Source organism: Labeo rohita, chromosome 2, assembly GCF_022985175.1.
Source record: "Labeo rohita strain BAU-BD-2019 chromosome 2, IGBB_LRoh.1.0, whole genome shotgun sequence".
NCBI lineage: Eukaryota > Metazoa > Chordata > Actinopteri > Cypriniformes > Cyprinidae > Labeo > Labeo rohita.
In genome coordinates, this window is record NC_066870.1 from 14,602,134 (window position 1) to 14,620,174 (window position 18,041).

Here is an 18,041-nt window from a genome sequence, read left to right on the forward strand (position 1 = left end):
ATTTCATTCTCACAGGTCTGTTGTCAGTGATGGCAGACATTCGACCCAAAAATGATCTTGGCCACCCGTTCTGTGACAACCTAAGGCAAGGGGATTGGATGATCGACTACGTAAGCAATAGACTGATATCACGCGGGGGCACTCAGGCCGAGGTAAATGAGTCAAGCGATTAAAATAAATACTGTATGTAGCTGATAATCTCAGGGTGTTTAGCTGCGGTTAAAGTCTTTGGAAAGATCCATTGCCGCTCCTATTTTTAAGTCCAGTAGTTAATTTTGTCACTAATGTGTCCTTAGGTGGGTCAGTGGTTCCAGGCTATGTTTGCCTACCTGAAGCACATCCCTCGCTACCTCATTCCCTGTTACTTTGATGCCATCCTGGTAGGGGCCTACACTACTGCACTTGATGTGACCTTCAAACAGATGTCAAGGTCAGTGTCTCAAATAGTGACAGATCATCCTGGTGTTTGTGTTTATTCTATCCTATCCTGTCTTCAACTCTTCTGTTATGAATCCTTCAAAACAGCTATTTTCTCTTATAACTCTTTTGAGAAGGTAATTGGTTCTTACAATTAGCCGTCGACACAGCCAGTCGATCTCTTCTTTTGCAGCCGTTTTTATTTACTTTAAACCTTGTCCATCTCAGCACCATGTGCCATGTTTATTTTCTTCAGCCCTCCTCCTCCCCAGCACCACCTGTCTAAATCTTCTACCAGGTTCTATTTCCTTTAATTTGCACTAGCAGAACAAATATTAATCCCTGTAATTATTAGCGTGTTTCAGCAGTAAGCCTGCACACATGCCAGCAGTGTAGCATATCTAAGTTCAAGCCAAGACTACACTCTGTTCTCTTCAGTAAAATACCAGTAAAATCTATTTAAGTTGTCATGATTGAAAATATGAAATCTAATGCTTAAGTTTCTCAATTCAAGAGGTTTCTTTGGACTGTTATTGTGTGCATCTGCTTGTGTTAGTTTTGTACAGAACGGCTCATCTTTTGTGAAGCTGTTGGCTCTGGGATCAGTCCAAATGTGTGCCGTTGGACGTTTTCCAGCTCTTCCACCTCTCTCACCAGCCCTGAACGATGTGCCTTACCGTGTCAATGAGATCACAAAGCAGAAGGAGCAGTGCTGTGTTTCTTTGGCTGCAGGTGACTCCATAGTAACCCACAGAAAACCTAAATATGTCAGAATGTAGTTCCAGAGGTCACCAGAGTAAAGTGTTGCTAGCCGAAAAGCCAAAGTATCTGGGCTGCTAACACTGGATTGTAAGATTAAATTTAACAATGACCTGCTACAGTATTTTTGGTCTTAATGACTTCCTCCTTCCACAGGCCTACCTCATTTCTCTGCTGGAATCTTCCGTTGTTGGGGCAGGGACACGTTCATCGCCCTACGAGGACTAATGTTGGTCACAGGGCGTCACTTGGAGGCCAGGTGCTCATATCAATTCAGTTCATTACTACAATAATTAACCAAGACCAGTGTGGTATAAAATCTTTAGCCTGTTCTTAGTTTGATTTTGATTCAGTGAATCAATATCATATTCAAAAAGCATATCATTTTTTTAGCAACAGTGCAGATGGACACATTTATGGCAAGTTTAGCTGTAAATTCAGCATATGCTTAATTTATTAGTCTAAAATATCGATCTCAATCCATCCAGAATATTTTGAGAAATTTGTGATCCGTCATTTGACCCCCTTTGTGACCTTAGATTTAAGAAAACATCAAATAAGTTTATTCTTGAGTGTTTAGAGAGAAAATTTCTCCCTCTCAGTTCTTTTCTTTCCTCTTCACGCTGCTTTACAGGAACATCATCCTGGCCTTTGCTGGCACATTAAGACATGGATTGATTCCTAACCTGCTGGGAGAGGGTGTAGGGGCTCGTTTTAATTGCCGTGACGCGGTGTGGTGGTGGCTGCAGTGCATTCAAGACTACTGTACTATGGTACCCAATGGCACGGACATCCTCCAATGCCCCGTGTCTAGGATGTACCCCACAGACGACTCAAAACCCCTGACTGCAGGCACTGTGGTAAGCTCAACACACACAAAAAAATGCTGCTTAGTATTTCTGTGGAAGCCTTTTTTAGAATACTTGAATAGAAAGTTAAGAACAACATTGATTTAGTTTGTCTTTGCTGTCACTTTTGTGTAATTTTGTGTCCTTGTTGACTAAAAGTGTTAATTTATATGTTCAATCATAGACTATATAATGCATTATGAATTCATATTTTAGTTCCACTGCTCACTTTTTGACACCCAGATATCACTAGTATTGTTTTGGTTCTGTGATGCCACAGGATCAGCTGCTGTATGAGGTCATTCATGAGGCCATGGAGCGCCACATGCAGGGTATAGAGTTCAGAGAGAGGAACGCTGGGCCACAGATTGACCGCAACATGAGAGATGAAGGTAAAGCCTTTTTAAAATAATTTTAAAGGAGGTCTTTTATGCCCCTTTTCGCAACATATAATATAAGTCTCAGGTGTCCCCAGAATGTGTCTGTGAAATTTCAGCTAAAAAAACAGGTCATTTATTGTATCATTTTGAAAATGCCTATTTTGAGTAGGAGTAGAAACATGCTTCGTGCCTGTATCTTTAAATGCAAATGAGCTGCTGCTCCCCGCCCCTTTTTTCCAGAACAGGGCTGTTCCTTTTCTGCTCTTATCTCAGATACTCGGCTAAAAAACATCTGTTGGGTTGTGATTACCATGTCTGTCATGTTGAAATCATGCGTTTTGAAGTCATATTAGTTTACACTTCTGATATGTGACTCTGGACCACAAAACCAGAGTCAATTTTTTGAGATTTATACATCATACGAAAGCTGAATAAATAAGTCTGTCAGGACAGAACAATATTTGGCTGAGATACAACTATTTGAAAATGAAATGGAATCTGAGGGTGCAAAAAAAATCAAAATATTGAGAAAATCACCTTTAAATTTATCCAAATGAAAAATTAAGTTTTGGTATATTTATGATAGGAAATTCACAAAATATCTTCTTGAAAAATGATCTTTACTTAATATCCTAGTGATTTTTGGCATAAAAGAAAAATTGATCATTTTGACCCATACAATATATTTTTGGCTATTGCTACAAATATACCCATGCTGCTTAAGGCTGGTTTTGTGGTCCAGGGTCACATATACGGTTATATACGGTCACTGGCATGCGAGTACTAAACGTCCGTGTCTTATTGCGCTTAAACTGTCAAATACACAGAAGTTTGTATTAAAAATGCATGAGTTACAAAAACAGTCGGTTATGTCTGTGAATGTGAACAGCTGGGAAAAAAATTGCATGTTTATATTAGATCTGTGTGGCAGCAGTGTAATATACAGTAAATAAATCAATAAATCCACTGCTCTTTTGTCTCCTTTGAGGCTGGGACTCATATAGTTTTCTGTGCTCCTCTGTACAGGCAACGACAGAATAGTTAGCATGCTTTGCTCGAACTTTGCCATGGCGTTAGAACTGGTACACCATTGTCATTTGCGAAAACAAAATGTTGGGGCTGTGGGTGGAAATGTGCAGATTAAGGATTGGAAAGGGTTGCAGAGAAAGGCTTACCAAAACAAAGTTACTGTGTTGTGCTTTTTCACATTTTCTGGGTTGGTAGATGCACTGGGGACCCGATTATGGCACTTAAACATGGAAAAAGTCAATTTTTTGTTATATGTGCCCTTTAAGATTCTTTTTTTTAAGAGTCCTTTGAGAAAATGTTGAATCTATTGTATTCTGGACCTTCTCAGGCTTCAACATTGTGGCCAAGGTGAACCCCGACACTGGCTTTGTGTATGGCGGAAATCGGTTCAACTGTGGGACCTGGATGGACAAAATGGGAGAGAGCGAGAGGGCCCGCAATAAAGGGATACCAGCTACACCCAGGCATGCATTGAAATCTCTTAAAGCCATATATATATTCTATTTATAAGATGCCATTTATAAGTGGATCTCTTTTCTCGTTCTCACTCTCTATGTCTGTTGCCATCATTCAGTGTGACTCTTACGTTCCTATTGCAGAGACGGATCAGCGGTGGAAATAGTGGGTCTGTGCAAATCTACGTTGCGTTGGCTGGTGGAGCTACATAAACAAGGGCTCTTTCCTTACAGTAGTGTGGCCCTACATAAAGACGGTGAGCTCAAATGGCCTTACTAGTGCTCATAACATTAGTTTGTTCCAAAACTTAGTGAGCTGCCCATGTACACGGCATCATCAGGCACTCTCCCAATGTGCAGGCTGTTTTAAATTGTGGAAAGCAAAGTAATGCTGCCTTATTATGCTTTGTTCAGCAAGTTAAGTGAAAAAAATTAATCCATGATGGCAGACAAGTTCAGAGTAATGGCAACTATAAATATCTATTTCAATTCAATAAAAGCATAAAAAAATTATGGAACTAATACTTTAGAATTTTCTCCCAATTATTTATGTGTATATTGTTTGTAAGCATTTTAAATCACTTACTGAGGTTCCGCAAACATTTGTTATACCTGTAGGCAAACCGCTCACTATGTCCTACGAAGAATGGGATAGAAAAATCCAGCAGAACTTTGAGAAGATGTTCTATGTGTCCCAAAACCCAAATGACCCCAACGAAAAGCATCCTGAGTTGGTTCATAAGCGGGGCATTTACAAAGACAGCTACGGAGCCTCCAGCCCCTGGTGTGACTACCAGCTCAGACCCAACTTTCCCATTGCTATGGTGGTGGTGAGGATTCTTTCTAAAACTAACAGATTACATTTAAAAGATCTCAGGCAAAAAAAGTCAATATATTTATTTATTTGCAAATGTATGTGGTTACTGTTTATTTGAATGTTATTTATTATTTATTTGTTTGTTTGTGCTTTAGTAGTCTATTTACATATTATTTATTTGCATATTATTTATTTCTTTTTTTGATATATATTTGTTATTTGTTATATTTCATAGTGTTTTATCATGATTTTCAGCATAATTTAGAATTATTTACAGCTGTTTGGTGTTTTAAATTCATTAAATTTTATAATTGGCAAACATAATTACTCAAATTGACAGTTTATTTAAAATGGTTCAGTCACATCAAGTCTTTCATGTAAATTGGTGACATGCTATGTTTTTATGTGGGTAGAAAAATATGCCATCATAATGTTCAAAAATATCAGTTATAATCAGTTTTAGGGAGCAAATTATTGTTTCTGCTTCCTTCGTTGGTGAGTATGGAAGACCGTTTCTGCCACTGAATAAAAAATAGAAAAAGGTAATTGCAACTTTTTATCTCACAATTCTGACTTTTTTTGTGAGTTAAGTCAGAATTGTGATATGTAAACTGAGATCATAAGTCTTTTTTTCTCCTCAGAATTGAACTTTATAATTTCATAAGTTTATGTTTGACAATTCTGAGAAAAAAAGTCAGAATTTGCGATAAAAAAAAAACTTGTAATGGTATAAACTCGCAATTCTGACTTAACTCGCAGTTGCGAGTTTATATCACACAATTCTAGGAAAAAAATTAGAATTGCCAGATGTAAACTTGCAGTTGCGAGAATAAAGTCAAAATTGTATGATATAAACACTCAGTTGGGTGTTATAAAGTCAGAATTGTGAGAAATTAATTCAGAATTGCAAAATATAAATCTGACTTTTTTTTTTTCTCTGAATTGCAAATTCACAATTTTCATATCTCACAATTCTGACTTTTTTTGTGAGTTGAGTCAGAATTGTGAGATATAACTGAGAACATAAGTCTTTTTTTCCCCCTCAAAATTCTAATTTGTGAGAAAAAACTTGCAATGATAAAAACTGGCAATTCTGACTTAACTCACAATCGCGAGTGTATATCAAACAATTCTGGCTTTATAACTCACAACTGTGAGAAAAAAGTCAGAATTGCAAGATAGAAACTTGAATTTGCAAGAAAAAAAATCTGAATTAGTGAGAAAAAACTTGCAATCATATAAACTCACAATTCTGATTTTATATCTTGCAATTGTGAGAAAAAATTGCAAGAAAGAATTGCAAGTTACAAAGTCACAATTATTACTTTATATCATTACAAGTTTTTTCTCATAAATTCAAGTTCGTATCTCGCAATTTTGATATATCATGCAGTTCTGACTCACAATTGCGAGTTTATGTCTCACAATTCTTGGGAAAATCTGAATTGCAAGATATGAACACGAATTAGTGAGAAAAACTCACAATCATATAAACTCACAGTTAATTCAGAATAAATAAAAAATTAATTCAGAATTGTAAAATATAAACTCGCAAATCTGACTTTTTTTTTTCTTGGAATTGCAAATTTATATCTCACAATTCTGACTTTTTTTGTGAGCTGAGTCAGAATTGTGAGATATAAACTGAGAACATACACTACCGTTCAAAAGTTTGGGGTCAGTAAGACTTGTAATAGTCTTTAAAGAAGTCTCTTATGCTCATCAAGGCTGCATTTATATGATTAAAAATATAGAAAAAAAACAGTAATATTGCAAAATGTTTTTACAATATAAAATAATGTTTTTTATTTTAACATACTTTAAAATAGAATTTATTCCTGTGATGAAAAGCTGAATTTTTATCAGCTGTTACTCCAGTCTTAAGTGTCACATGATCCTTCAGAAATCATTCTAATATGCGGATTTATTATTAGAATGATCAATGTTGGATAATACCAACAGTTGTGCTGCCAAATATTTTTTGGAACCTGTGATTTTTTTTTTTTCAGGATTCTTTCATGAATAACAAGTTTAAAAAGTACAGTGTTTATTCAAAATATAAATATTTTATAGCAATGTAAATTATTTATTATTAACTTTTAATAAACTTTTAATTATTAACTTAATACATCCTTGGTGAATAAAAGTATTAATTTCTTAAAAAAAAAAAAAGAAACAATAAAAATGTACTGACCCCAAACTTTTGAACGGTAGTGTAAGTCTTTCTTCCCCCTCAAAATTGAACTTACAAACTTTGTGAGAAAAAACTCACAATGATAAAAACTCGCAATTCTGGCTTTATAACTCACAATTGCGAGAAAAAAGTTTGAATTTCGAGAAAGTCAGAATTGCGAGAAACTCGAATTAGTGAGAAAAAATTTGCAGTCATATAAACTTAATTCCGATTTTATATCTCGCAATTCTGGGGGAAAAAGTCAGAATTGCGAGATATAAACTTGCGATGGCAAGAAAAAAAGTCAGAGTTGCGAGATACAAACTTGAATTTGCAAACAAGTCAGAATTGCGAGAAACTCGAATTAGTGAGAAAATACTCACAATCATATAAACTCATATAAATTCAGATTTTTTATCTCGCAATTGTGAGAAAAAAGTCAGAACTGCGAGTTACAAAGTCACAATTACTACTTTATATCGTACGTTTTTTTTCTCCCAAATTCAAGTTCGTATCTCGCAATTTTGATATATCATGCAGTTCTGACTTTATAACTCACAATTGCAAGTTTATGTCTCACAATTCTGGGGAAAATCTGAATTGTGAGATATGAACTCGAATTAGTGGGAAAAAACTCACAATCATAAAAACTCGCAATTGTGACTTTATATCTCAGAATTCTGGGAAAAAAGTCAGAGTTGCAAAATATAAACTCGCAATTGCGAGAAGTCACAATTTGTGAGAAAAAAACTTGCAATGATATAAACTCATAACTCTGACTTTATAACTCGCAATTGTGAGTTTTTATCTATAGTTATATTATATATTTATAGTTCAGAGGAAAAAAAGTCAAAATTGTGAGATCAAAGTTTCGCAATAACCTATTTTTATTTTTTATTTAGCGGCAGAAGCGGGTTTTCATAGATGAGGATTTAAGTTAGTAAAAACTTAATAGTTCGTAGTAAATTTCCAATGGTTTTCCTTCCCAGGCTCCAGAGCTGTTTACTGTGGAGCATGCTTGGGAAGCCCTAAACATTGTAGAAGAGAAACTGCTTGGACCTCTTGGAATGAAGACTTTGGACCCAGAGTGAGAGTCCTTAAATATTAATTATACTGCATTACCTGTTACTAATTTGCCTGCTTCTTCTGTGTGATTAATGATTAATGATTAATGATTAATTAATTTGTTTGTTTGAATAGTGACATGGTTTACTGTGGCGTTTATGACAATTCTCTGGACAATGACAACTACAACCTTGCAAAGGGGTTCAACTACCATCAAGGCCCTGTAAGATCCATAACTACAGCTTCATCAGCAAAATGGAATCTTTTTTTAGGATTCCTAACCTTTCTGTTCATTTACCCTCATTAGGAATGGCTCTGGCCTATCGGTTACTTCCTCCGTGCAAAACTCTACTTTGCAAAGAAGCTTGGAAAAGACACTTATGACAAAACAGTGTATTTGGTGAAGAATGTCCTCTCTCGCCATTATGTCCACATGGAAAGGTAAATTTAAAGGTCAGATCTGCATAATGTGACCTGCAGAAACATGTAATCAGGATCTGATATATGTTGTTTGTTCCTCAGGTCATCCTGGAAGGGACTGCCAGAGCTCACTAATGAGAATGGCCAGTACTGCTCTTTTAGCTGTGAAACTCAGGCATGGTCTCTTGCCGCTGTGCTTGAGGTTCTTCATGATCTCTGAGCAGAAACCACTCACCCTCGTCTTCCACAAGTGTTCCTGTGCAACCTTGATTGTGTGCGGTTTACCTAAATAGGTCTGAGAAAATGTTACATCTCGGAGCTCATAGCTCTTATATTGTAAAGTACAACACAACATCCCATACTTTAGTATGAGATTTCCTTGTTCCTCATCTCCCCCTCACTTCCTCCTGCTTTTACTAGACTACTAGAGACTGTGAGTTTGCCTCTGGTGAATTGAGGTACGTCATTTGAATGTTGTCGTTATTCTATCCGAATATTCAGAACGTGTCTAGTGTAATTTAGAATCAACTCATCATTAGTTAATGTGTAGTGTTTGTCCTACTTCTTTGCACACAAACATCCTTCACGATGCTGTAAGGTTAAGAGGCTACTCACGAAATGTTTTTGTTTGCATGTTTTCGACTGAATAATTAGCAAAACTAAATGTGAAATAAAAAGAACGTTTAAAGACTGGGTATCTGGAAAATGTTATTTTTAATCTTTATAACTTTTTGTTTTTAATTCAGAAAGTGCAGACATTTTGTTGCCAATTATTTTTTTATTACATATTTTAAGAATTCCCATTTATTGCGTGGCTATATTCTATAAATGCTATATAAAAACTTTTATTATGACGTTTTATTACTTTTAATCTAAAACTATTTATACTGATCAAAGGTTGCTCAAAATAAAAAGTGAATGCAAAATCAGTGCGTGGAGAATTACGCCCAGCCACATCGCACTCAAATTTGTTTGTTTATGGCTGGAATTCTGTTGAAAGAATAAACATAAAACAATATTCAAGTACCTGATCGTGAGAAAATAGGAGTATGTGTATTAGAATACTCACTGGTAAAGAACTAGTTTGCTGAGAAGCAGCTGGTGGTTTTATTGTTGTAGATGTAGTTTTGTTAGGAGATGGTGATGTGCTCGGCGCAGACTGATTCCCAATTGACCGAACTGTAGAGCTGTTAACCATGGTCCAAAACGCTGTATAGTCTTTGACAAATGTCACACTGTAAGGGCATCATAGAAATTGCAGAGAATTATGATCAAGTGTTTCATTTAAAAAAATAATGTGTATAATTAGACTCTATAAACAAGAGTACAACACGTACAAGAACTGAATATCATCCAAAGAGGAGTTTGCTGGTGCTTCCCATGTAGCCTCAAACTGGGATTTCTTGTCTGCAGATGCTTGGCTGAGAGTTGAGTTCTGAGGGCCAAAATCAGAGCGTTTCCATGACTCATTCCTTGTTTTAACGTTAAAGCAAATATTGCAGCTAATATTTAAATGTCTGGATTGAATAGGAATGAGAAATGTGATGCATTAACTTTAACATTAACATCTAAAAATAACAATAAAGCACCTCTATGTTGAAGCAGTTCAGGGCACGGGATTGGTTGGTGTTTATTAATGTAAAGCGTCCCACTGCAGTTTTTCCATGCACCTCTCGAGCCTGTAACATGAAGCCTTGGAATTCGGAGGTGTTCTCCGCCGCCTGCAGGGTTACTGAGAGTTAAACAGAGATGTGTGTTGACCTCTTCAGATCTGTCAGAGTAACTCGAGTTGACCCCTGCTGCTTACATAATCGTGAGCTTTTCATCACTGAGGAAACTACAGTGGTAGTAATATGAGACCATGAAATTACCAAGTTTATCTCACATAGCTATTTTACGAGGTGGCGGTTTCTTATGAATAGAGGGTTTGCACTTACGTCACGGTTTGGTCAGTTACCTGGATGCCCGGCCATACTGGCGATACTCAAATGTAAACAACAGCATTGATTGCACGATGAATGCACTACTGAATATGTTGTTCTGCTCATTTATGCTGTCTAAACCACAGAAAAAAATGTGGAAGTTGCAAAATCATATAGAGAAGGACTTAGTAAGCAGGAAAGGGCACACTACAATATAGTGGTAAAGATACTTACGAGCAGTAATAGTTAAGATACCTACCTGACTGGAAATGATAAGGGCAAACATGAATGTTGCCAAGATTCTTGCCCTGGACATCCTGGTTCAGTTTGGCCAACCACTAATGTCCTTTTGCACTCTTCTCCTTGATTTGTTACAACTTTTGGCAGTCTATAGTACTCCAAATGTTTTTCCTGGTCAGACCGATTAGTACAGCCCAAAACATGACAATAATTGACCATAAATTTGTGAGTTTCGTTTGGTTCAGTGCCATTGTTTGTGTTCTGTGTCACCAATATGGTCGATTGATGACGCGTTGTTGTGAAAACTTCCATCGCGGAAGTAAGCCCATAGCTAAGCGAGATTTCGAGGTAATTAGCTGCTATACGGAAACGTGCAGTAACAATCATTAAGATAAAGATAATACATTAAAATAATATGGCAATATTATTGTGATATCAAGCAGCAAAACTAGCTGTTTTGTACAACTAGATGATACCGGGAGCCAGACCCATAAAATTTACAAATTGCGGTGGGAAATAAATTGAATAAAAACAATATTTTCAGAAAAAAATAACACAAAGGTCCACCTAAATGTTACTCTAACATTTTTCTTTTACATTTATTTTTGGCATTTTTGCCTTTATTATGACAGTGTAGAGCTGACAGGAAGAGAAATGGGAAAGCGAGGAGGACGGGATCAGGAAAGGTAACCAGGATTTGATTTCGAGACGACCAAGATTTGAATTCGACGACCGTCGGCGGGCTGCCCACAAAGCTATAGGCGCCTATGCTCACTTTTTTAAGCAGATTGAATGAAAACATGAATGAAATCAAATTTGTATGAATTCATCCAGCTGTAATGCAAACCATTCCATTATATTCTATTATAACTATTAAATTAGCTACAGTGCAAATTTGTATGAATATATACAAATAGCCACCAGTTCCCTCAAGTGTAAAATAGCTACAAATTGCTATGAGATTGTGTTGGAAATAACGGGTTGCTTAGAGAATTATTCGACAATTCACTAATTACTCTTTACTTAGAAGACATATTACAGTTGTTTGGAGATACATTGTTCCAACAAGCCAGCTTGATCAATTACCAAAGAAGAATATCAAAATTATTTAGGAAAATAAGATTTTCTTATCAAAGTGATAAAATATTGTGCTGCAAAAATGAGTACACTCTACTGAAAGTTACTAAAAAAACAAAAAAATAAATAAATAAAAACTTTAGTGTCAGTTTAAGGCAATTTTTGATCAACAGGTATGTATACTGATGTATATTATATTTTAAAGACAAGTAATTTCCTGACATTTGAAAGTGTTATATAGCCTACTGAATCATACTCAGACTTAATGCTGGAAAGAAAACTGCCAGGAGATTTATTTCTTATCATAAAAGAGGACAATGGTACAAGAGGAATACCAAACTTTTGTTTTAAGTGTGAAAATATAGAAGTACTACTGACATTCAAAAACGATGAACTTGTGACAAGGCTCCTGAAATATTCAGGTCTTCATTTTAAGTTTTCATTTAGTGTTGAGTGAGTTTTTGCTAGAAAAAAGAGCCGGAAAAATACCATGCAATGGTATGAATACCATGAAATAAAACGAGTGACACTTTCTCTCACAGAGTATGACACAGCTTGCAGAAGAGACATGGACAGTTGTTGTCACTACTAGAATTACCTATTGTAGCTAAAGCACAATAAATATTTACAAAATATAGACTTCTGGGAATCCATACTCTTAATAGACCAAGTCAATCATTTCAGATCCAAAAGCATCCAAAATGTTATGGTGTTGCTAGAGGAGGAGTACAGTGAGAAGTGCCTGGTACCCACAGTGACGTTCAATGGTAGTAAAGCTCCTATATTGGGATATATGAGTGCTGAAGGTGTGAGGGAGTTGTGCTTTATCAATGCTGTCATCAGTTTACACACCACTGTGTGATGTAATACAAAAACTTGAAACAGAAGATGCTACCCTCTCCTCATTCTCCTCATTTTAAACATGACAATGAAGATTCATTCTCCCAAGGTGAAAATCCGTCATTGGACATGCATTTCACCCAATGTTACCACTGAGCAGCTTCGGGGGATTCTGTAGAGATGAGCTGAGCAAAACGACATTAAGGACCAGGGCATTTAAGGAGGTCGTCCTCCAGGAGTTAAACAGGACAGATGTGGCATTTTGTCATGAACTTGTACTCTCAGCGCCAAGAAAGGTCAGTAGGCTTAAAGTTCTGGAGGTCATACAAAGTACTAGAATATTATACATTTGCTGAATTAAATCTAGGGTGTACTCATTTATGCAATCCTTCATTTCAATTTATTTTACATTATATATATATATATATATATATATATATATAAATAAGTATATGTTTAATTTCAATTTTGCCATGTTTCCATGAATTATATTAGTGATCATAAAGAAAATACATCTTTTATATTTATTCAGAGGAGGTGTACTCATTTATGCCGTGCACTGTATGTTAGTGTACGTCTAAATTAAAAAAGTACAAAAAAAAAACAACTTTAAATCGATATATGCATTCAAAATGATAGTCTTTCATTTTCTGGAAAATAAAATAATGACTGTACTGTACCTGTACTGTACAATCAAATGCTCTCTATTATGAGAAAGTCCCTCCCCCAATACCGTCTGCATCTGATTAGCATGTAGCATCTGTTCAGGCTCTTGTTGTGGTGTAGCGATAGTCTAATCTAATACATCAGGATAGGAAGAAATGTGCTTGTCAATCTCAAAAGAATAGTTCATCCCAAAATGAAAATTTGCTCACCAGTGAATGACAGTCCAAATGCTGATAAAAGCATCACAATAATCCACACAGCTCTATCATTTTAACTTTAAACTGTTGTATCTGGCCAAAATACCAGTCCTTAACACAGTAAAGACTGTAAACTCTAATGGTTAGAGAGTCGGACTTGTAACCCAAAGGTTGCGGGTTCGAGTCTCAGGTTCGGCAGGGATTGTGGGGGGAGTGAATATCCAACACTCTCTCCACCCTCAAATCCTCCACTGAAGTGAAACCATTGAACAAGGCACCGAACCCCCAACTGCTCCCCAGGCACCACAGCATTGGCTGCCCACTGCTCTGGGTGTGTGTTCACAGTGTGTGTGTGTGTGTGTTTGTTCACTTCTCACTGCTGTGTGTGTGCTCATTCTGATGGCATCCTTTCACTACAGAGGACCCCTTGGTGAACAAGTGATGTTTGCTACATTTCTCCAAATCTTTTCTGATGAAGAAACAAACTTATCTATCTCTTGGATGGCCTGAGGATGAGGAAATTTTCAGCAAATTTACATTATTGAACGGACTGTTCCATAAGCAATGGATTACCAGTAAGCTTTAATTAAAACCCACTATCTAAAAATCCATAAGGCAGCACCAGCAGTTAGAAACAGCCTTACCAGTGATGGTTTGTCCTGGCGTGAATGTTGTGCTGTTCACAAAGACTTTGTAAGGAGAGCCGTCTGTTTGGGGCTCAAAGTCAGGGTGATTAGGGGTCATGCTTTCACATGAATTCTCCACTTGCCCACCGGGGTAGGCCGTGACCCTCCTCACGCAACATACACACAACAGCAGAAGAATCTCAACGTGCATCTAAAAAAACAACAACAAATGCTTATTTATGTAATCCATTTTACTGATTGGTTGGTTGATTGATTGATTGAACAGCATGAAATGGTAAACAGAGTTTGAGTTCTGAGAACTTTTTTAGGATTTTTTGTTGAATAGAAAAATCCAAAGATCAGCATTTATCTAAAATGAAAAGCATTTGTAGCATTATACAAAAGCTTGGAGTCCGTATAATTTTTAAATTGATCAAAGGTGATGATAAAGGCATTTATGATGCTACAAAAGATTTCTATTTCAGATAAATACTGTTCTTTTGAACTTTCTATTCAAAGAAACCTGAAAAAATTCTACGCAGAATGTTTTCAACATAATAACAAAAAATGTTTTTGAGCAGCAAATCAGAATATTAGGATGATTTATGAAGGATCATGTGACTGGAGTAATGATGCTAAAAATTCAACTACATATATATTTTTGTAGTTCTTTGGCAGTTAGATTCTCATTCAAAGACAGCAAAATAAAGCTTACCGTGTAAGAGTTTGCTCCTCCAGAAGCAGCAGTGGGATTGTGAAGTTGTTTGAAGTCTTGTCTTGACAAAGTAAGGAAATGTATATCCCATAAATACAGACTGATTGAATTTCATGTGGGTGTTTGTGATTGTGATAGCGTATGTTCCAAGTTCATAATGTGTTCTAGGTTTCAGGTTTTTCCTTTTGTGATTGGGGCATTTACTCTTATTCAGCAGTATTTAGATTTCCCTCAGTGCAAAGATTTAATTAATTTATATTTCTAACATTTATCTTAGAAATTGTGCCGGAAGCCACAAAATCATGTGCTTGCTGTGTTTTAGAACACGTTTAAATGTTTAACCCAACCTTCTGGGTAGTTTTATTTAACTCAACTTTTGCTTAAAGATTACTATATTTCGTGCTGGAAAAAACACACAAACACACACACACAAAATGTTGTTGTTAATAAATGTTCACCTTTTGATAATTGTACCTCTAGTAATTATGTTTCTGATTTTTAATTTACAACCTAGTTTGAGTTCATTTTACGCCAGCCATACTGTAATTTTTTAAACAATAGCTGAGTTAAACAAAACTACCCAGGAGGTTGGGTTAAACAGTCGCTGAGTTATTTTTAACCCAGCATTTTTTAAAAGCTAACATACCGTGGGCCTGGCTGTTTGTTTAGTTACGTGACTAAGTGTTGGCCAAGAAACCTGGCAACCAATTTGAAAGTGATGTGTCAGACTTCTAATCACTTAAAGAATTTTGTCCAATAAAATTTCTTCATGTTTGGCATGTAAATATAATAAAATCTGTGACATCAGAATGCACATTCAGGTGATATCTGTTAGTTTCATAAGAACTGAACTCCATTAATTTATTATTGCACATCTAAGAAGCACAACCGACATGAAAAAGTGAAAATTTACATGTAGAAAAGAGGCGAAGGTTTATTTCCTCATAATTCAAATAAAATATTTTTTCTTCATACCTCACCACTTTTACTTGCTTGTAACTCATATATCCGCCTCCTCTGCTTTATGATTTCCCTATAGCTATAAAGATGTTTTTCAGGCTGCCCTTTATTTACCTTCCTGGTATCAAGCACATATAAAACTCTCTTGTTCCTGACGCAGCTCAGCTGTAGTGACATTTTCTGGAACGCAACACAACATCGCTGTTTGATTCTGTGAAGGTTGGTAACTCTTGCATGGTTTAAACATTTATTAGAACCAAAAAAGTTAACTTAATTTTTAGTTCCTATTCAAATGTCAATCATTTTCAGTGTTGTTATTTATAATGGTTGTCCATATGCTATATAAATTGAAATCTTTTTGATTTATGATGATTTTAGATGAATGCACACTTTCTCATCCTGGTTTTTGCGCTGAATCTAAATGCTGTAACTGCATTCAGCAATGGAATGGTGACTCAGGCATGTACGGCTATGATTCCTGGACATGCTAGTAATACTGCCTCTGTGTTAAAACCTCCATATACAATCACCACAGACGTCTCAAACTACACAGAGGGTCAGACGATCACAGGTTAGTGACCGGACCTGTAAAAACATATAAATTCAATTTTATATACAGTATACATACAGTATCAAACATCACTTTTTGGCATTTGACATTGACATTTTGGCAATGGCTTTTAAGCTGGTTTCTTGCTATTTTTAGTGAATGCATGAGTCAGTTCAAAGTCCACATCACTGTTTAATTTTTTGGCAGTGACACTGCAAGCAAATCAGACTGGATTCAGGGGCTTTCTTCTTCAGGCCAGGGGTGAGGCTGGTCCAGTAGGAACTTTTACAGTCGTGGGAAACGATTCTCAATTACTCAACTGTACAACAGAGGTAAGATGTTTATTTAAAATACATTTGCTCACCCTAATGTCACCCAAACCTCTATGATTTTGGGATACTTCTTTCAGTAAAGACGTATGTGATGCTTTGCATTACATTGTTCATTATCGCTGCTGAAGTGTCTGGATGCATATTTACAAATAGTAGCACTCGGAAATGAAGACAGTATTCAGAAGTCAGTACACACTGATGTGAAGCAGTATTGTTTATCTTGCAGGGCTCAGCTGTCAGTCATAATTCAAATGTAACCAAGACAACTATTGTGGCTCAATGGAAAGCTCCTACAATTAATAACACAAATATTCGATTCAGGTAAAACATATTCTCCTTTGTTCATCTGTTTTGCTAATATTTACATTTACAATATTTGGTATAATAGAGTTTTTCTGTTTTGTAATATTATTACTATAGTATTCAGATATCATAAGTAACTAAATTTAATAAGTTCATTCATATAAGTTCATTTAAAAAAATGCTACAGAAGAAGATTTACAGTTCACTTGCATCACTGAAAGATGCTTTCAACCCATAATTATATTCTACAGTTCTTTTTTCATGTATTTAGTTTATTTATTTCTGTAATCAAATGGAATGGTTTTTGCAGGGCAACATTTGTGCAGAATTTCTCTCTCTTCTGGGTTGGTGTTGAAAGTGATCCTGTTAGATTCGTGGGCACAAATCTGACAACAACCGCCCCACCACCTCGTACCACAACGGGTGGATCTAGTCCAGCAGCGTCTCTCACTATGTGTCTTCTTCTTTTACCTCTGCTGGCAATTATGTAAAAACTGGACAAACAATTTTAAAAAAATCAAATCACTGGATTTAATAGGCTTTTAGTTTCATATTCAGTCATGTTATCTATTTGTTGTTGAAGCACAATGGGACTAAAAACACTTGGTTCCACAATATGTGACCCTGGACGACAAAACCAGGCTTAAGTTGCTGGGGTTTATTTGTAGCAATAGCCAAAAATACATTGTGTGGGTCAAAATTATTGATTTTTATTTTATGCCAAAAATCATTAGGAAATTAAGTAAAGATCATGTTCCTTGAATATATTTTGTAAATTTCCTACTGCAAATATATAAAAACGTAATTTTTGATTAGTAATATGCATTGTTAAGAACTTTATTTGCACACCTTTAAAGGCGGTTTTCTCAATATTTAGATTTTTTTGCACCCTCAGATTCCAGATATTCAAATAGGGTTTTTTTTCATGATGTATTAATCTCAGTTTTGAAAAATTGACCCTTATGACTGGTTTTGTGGTCCAGGGTCACATATATAAAAATAATTTAATAATATAGTGATTTTATATTATAATATATAAATAATATTTCCTTTGACAGAACAACACAACTGGTCTCACTGTACCCTACTGTGATATATACTGTATATTAGCTTGTATGCAATTAATGGATTTGTATGAAATGAAATGCATGAAAATACTGTCTGAATGTTTACAGTATGTGTGAATAAAAAACACAACCCACATCTCGAAACCACTTTAGTTTTATTTCTTCTTTTAGATCAAAAATGGA

At 35.8% G+C, this 18,041-nt stretch overlaps 3 protein-coding genes across 6 annotated transcripts in view; 2 read left to right on the plus strand and 1 right to left on the minus strand.

The window, feature by feature from the left end:
* The window catches only part of agla (amylo-alpha-1, 6-glucosidase, 4-alpha-glucanotransferase a), a 33,429-nt gene extending 24,375 nt beyond the window's left edge, over positions 1-9,054 (plus strand). For all 4 annotated transcript variants that reach the window (XM_051094489.1, XM_051094469.1, XM_051094476.1 and 1 more), the window contains exons 22-34: positions 16-152; positions 297-430; positions 974-1,149; positions 1,333-1,435; positions 1,811-2,036; positions 2,305-2,416; positions 3,762-3,897; positions 4,033-4,145; positions 4,507-4,718; positions 7,868-7,965; positions 8,079-8,166; positions 8,251-8,384; positions 8,466-9,054. In XM_051094489.1, the coding sequence (XP_050950446.1) occupies positions 16-152; positions 297-430; positions 974-1,149; positions 1,333-1,435; positions 1,811-2,036; positions 2,305-2,416; positions 3,762-3,897; positions 4,033-4,145; positions 4,507-4,718; positions 7,868-7,965; positions 8,079-8,166; positions 8,251-8,384; positions 8,466-8,583 (1,787 nt within the window). In that variant the 3' untranslated portion in view covers positions 8,584-9,054. The remainder of the gene's footprint in view (positions 1-15; positions 153-296; positions 431-973; positions 1,150-1,332; positions 1,436-1,810; positions 2,037-2,304; positions 2,417-3,761; positions 3,898-4,032; positions 4,146-4,506; positions 4,719-7,867; positions 7,966-8,078; positions 8,167-8,250; positions 8,385-8,465) is intronic.
* Positions 9,055-9,217: 163 nt separating this feature from the next.
* Positions 9,218-14,695, minus strand: LOC127153508 (putative ferric-chelate reductase 1). The gene is made up of 6 exons (XM_051094591.1): positions 14,647-14,695; positions 13,950-14,142; positions 9,953-10,095; positions 9,701-9,798; positions 9,433-9,598; positions 9,218-9,353 (listed from the first exon to the last, which is right to left on the minus strand). Exons 2-6 carry the CDS (start codon positions 14,140-14,142, stop codon positions 9,255-9,257), a joined length of 699 nt encoding a protein of 232 aa, XP_050950548.1. The 5' UTR covers positions 14,647-14,695; the 3' UTR covers positions 9,218-9,254.
* A 991-nt stretch (positions 14,696-15,686) lies between these two features.
* On the plus strand, positions 15,687-18,002 carry LOC127153514 (putative ferric-chelate reductase 1). The gene is made up of 5 exons (XM_051094604.1): positions 15,687-15,825; positions 15,985-16,177; positions 16,364-16,488; positions 16,715-16,809; positions 17,102-18,002. The coding sequence occupies exons 2-5, from the start codon at positions 15,985-15,987 to the stop codon at positions 17,280-17,282; spliced, it is 594 nt and encodes a 197-aa protein (XP_050950561.1). The 5' UTR covers positions 15,687-15,825; the 3' UTR covers positions 17,283-18,002.
* The last annotated feature ends 39 nt before the right edge of the window (positions 18,003-18,041 follow it).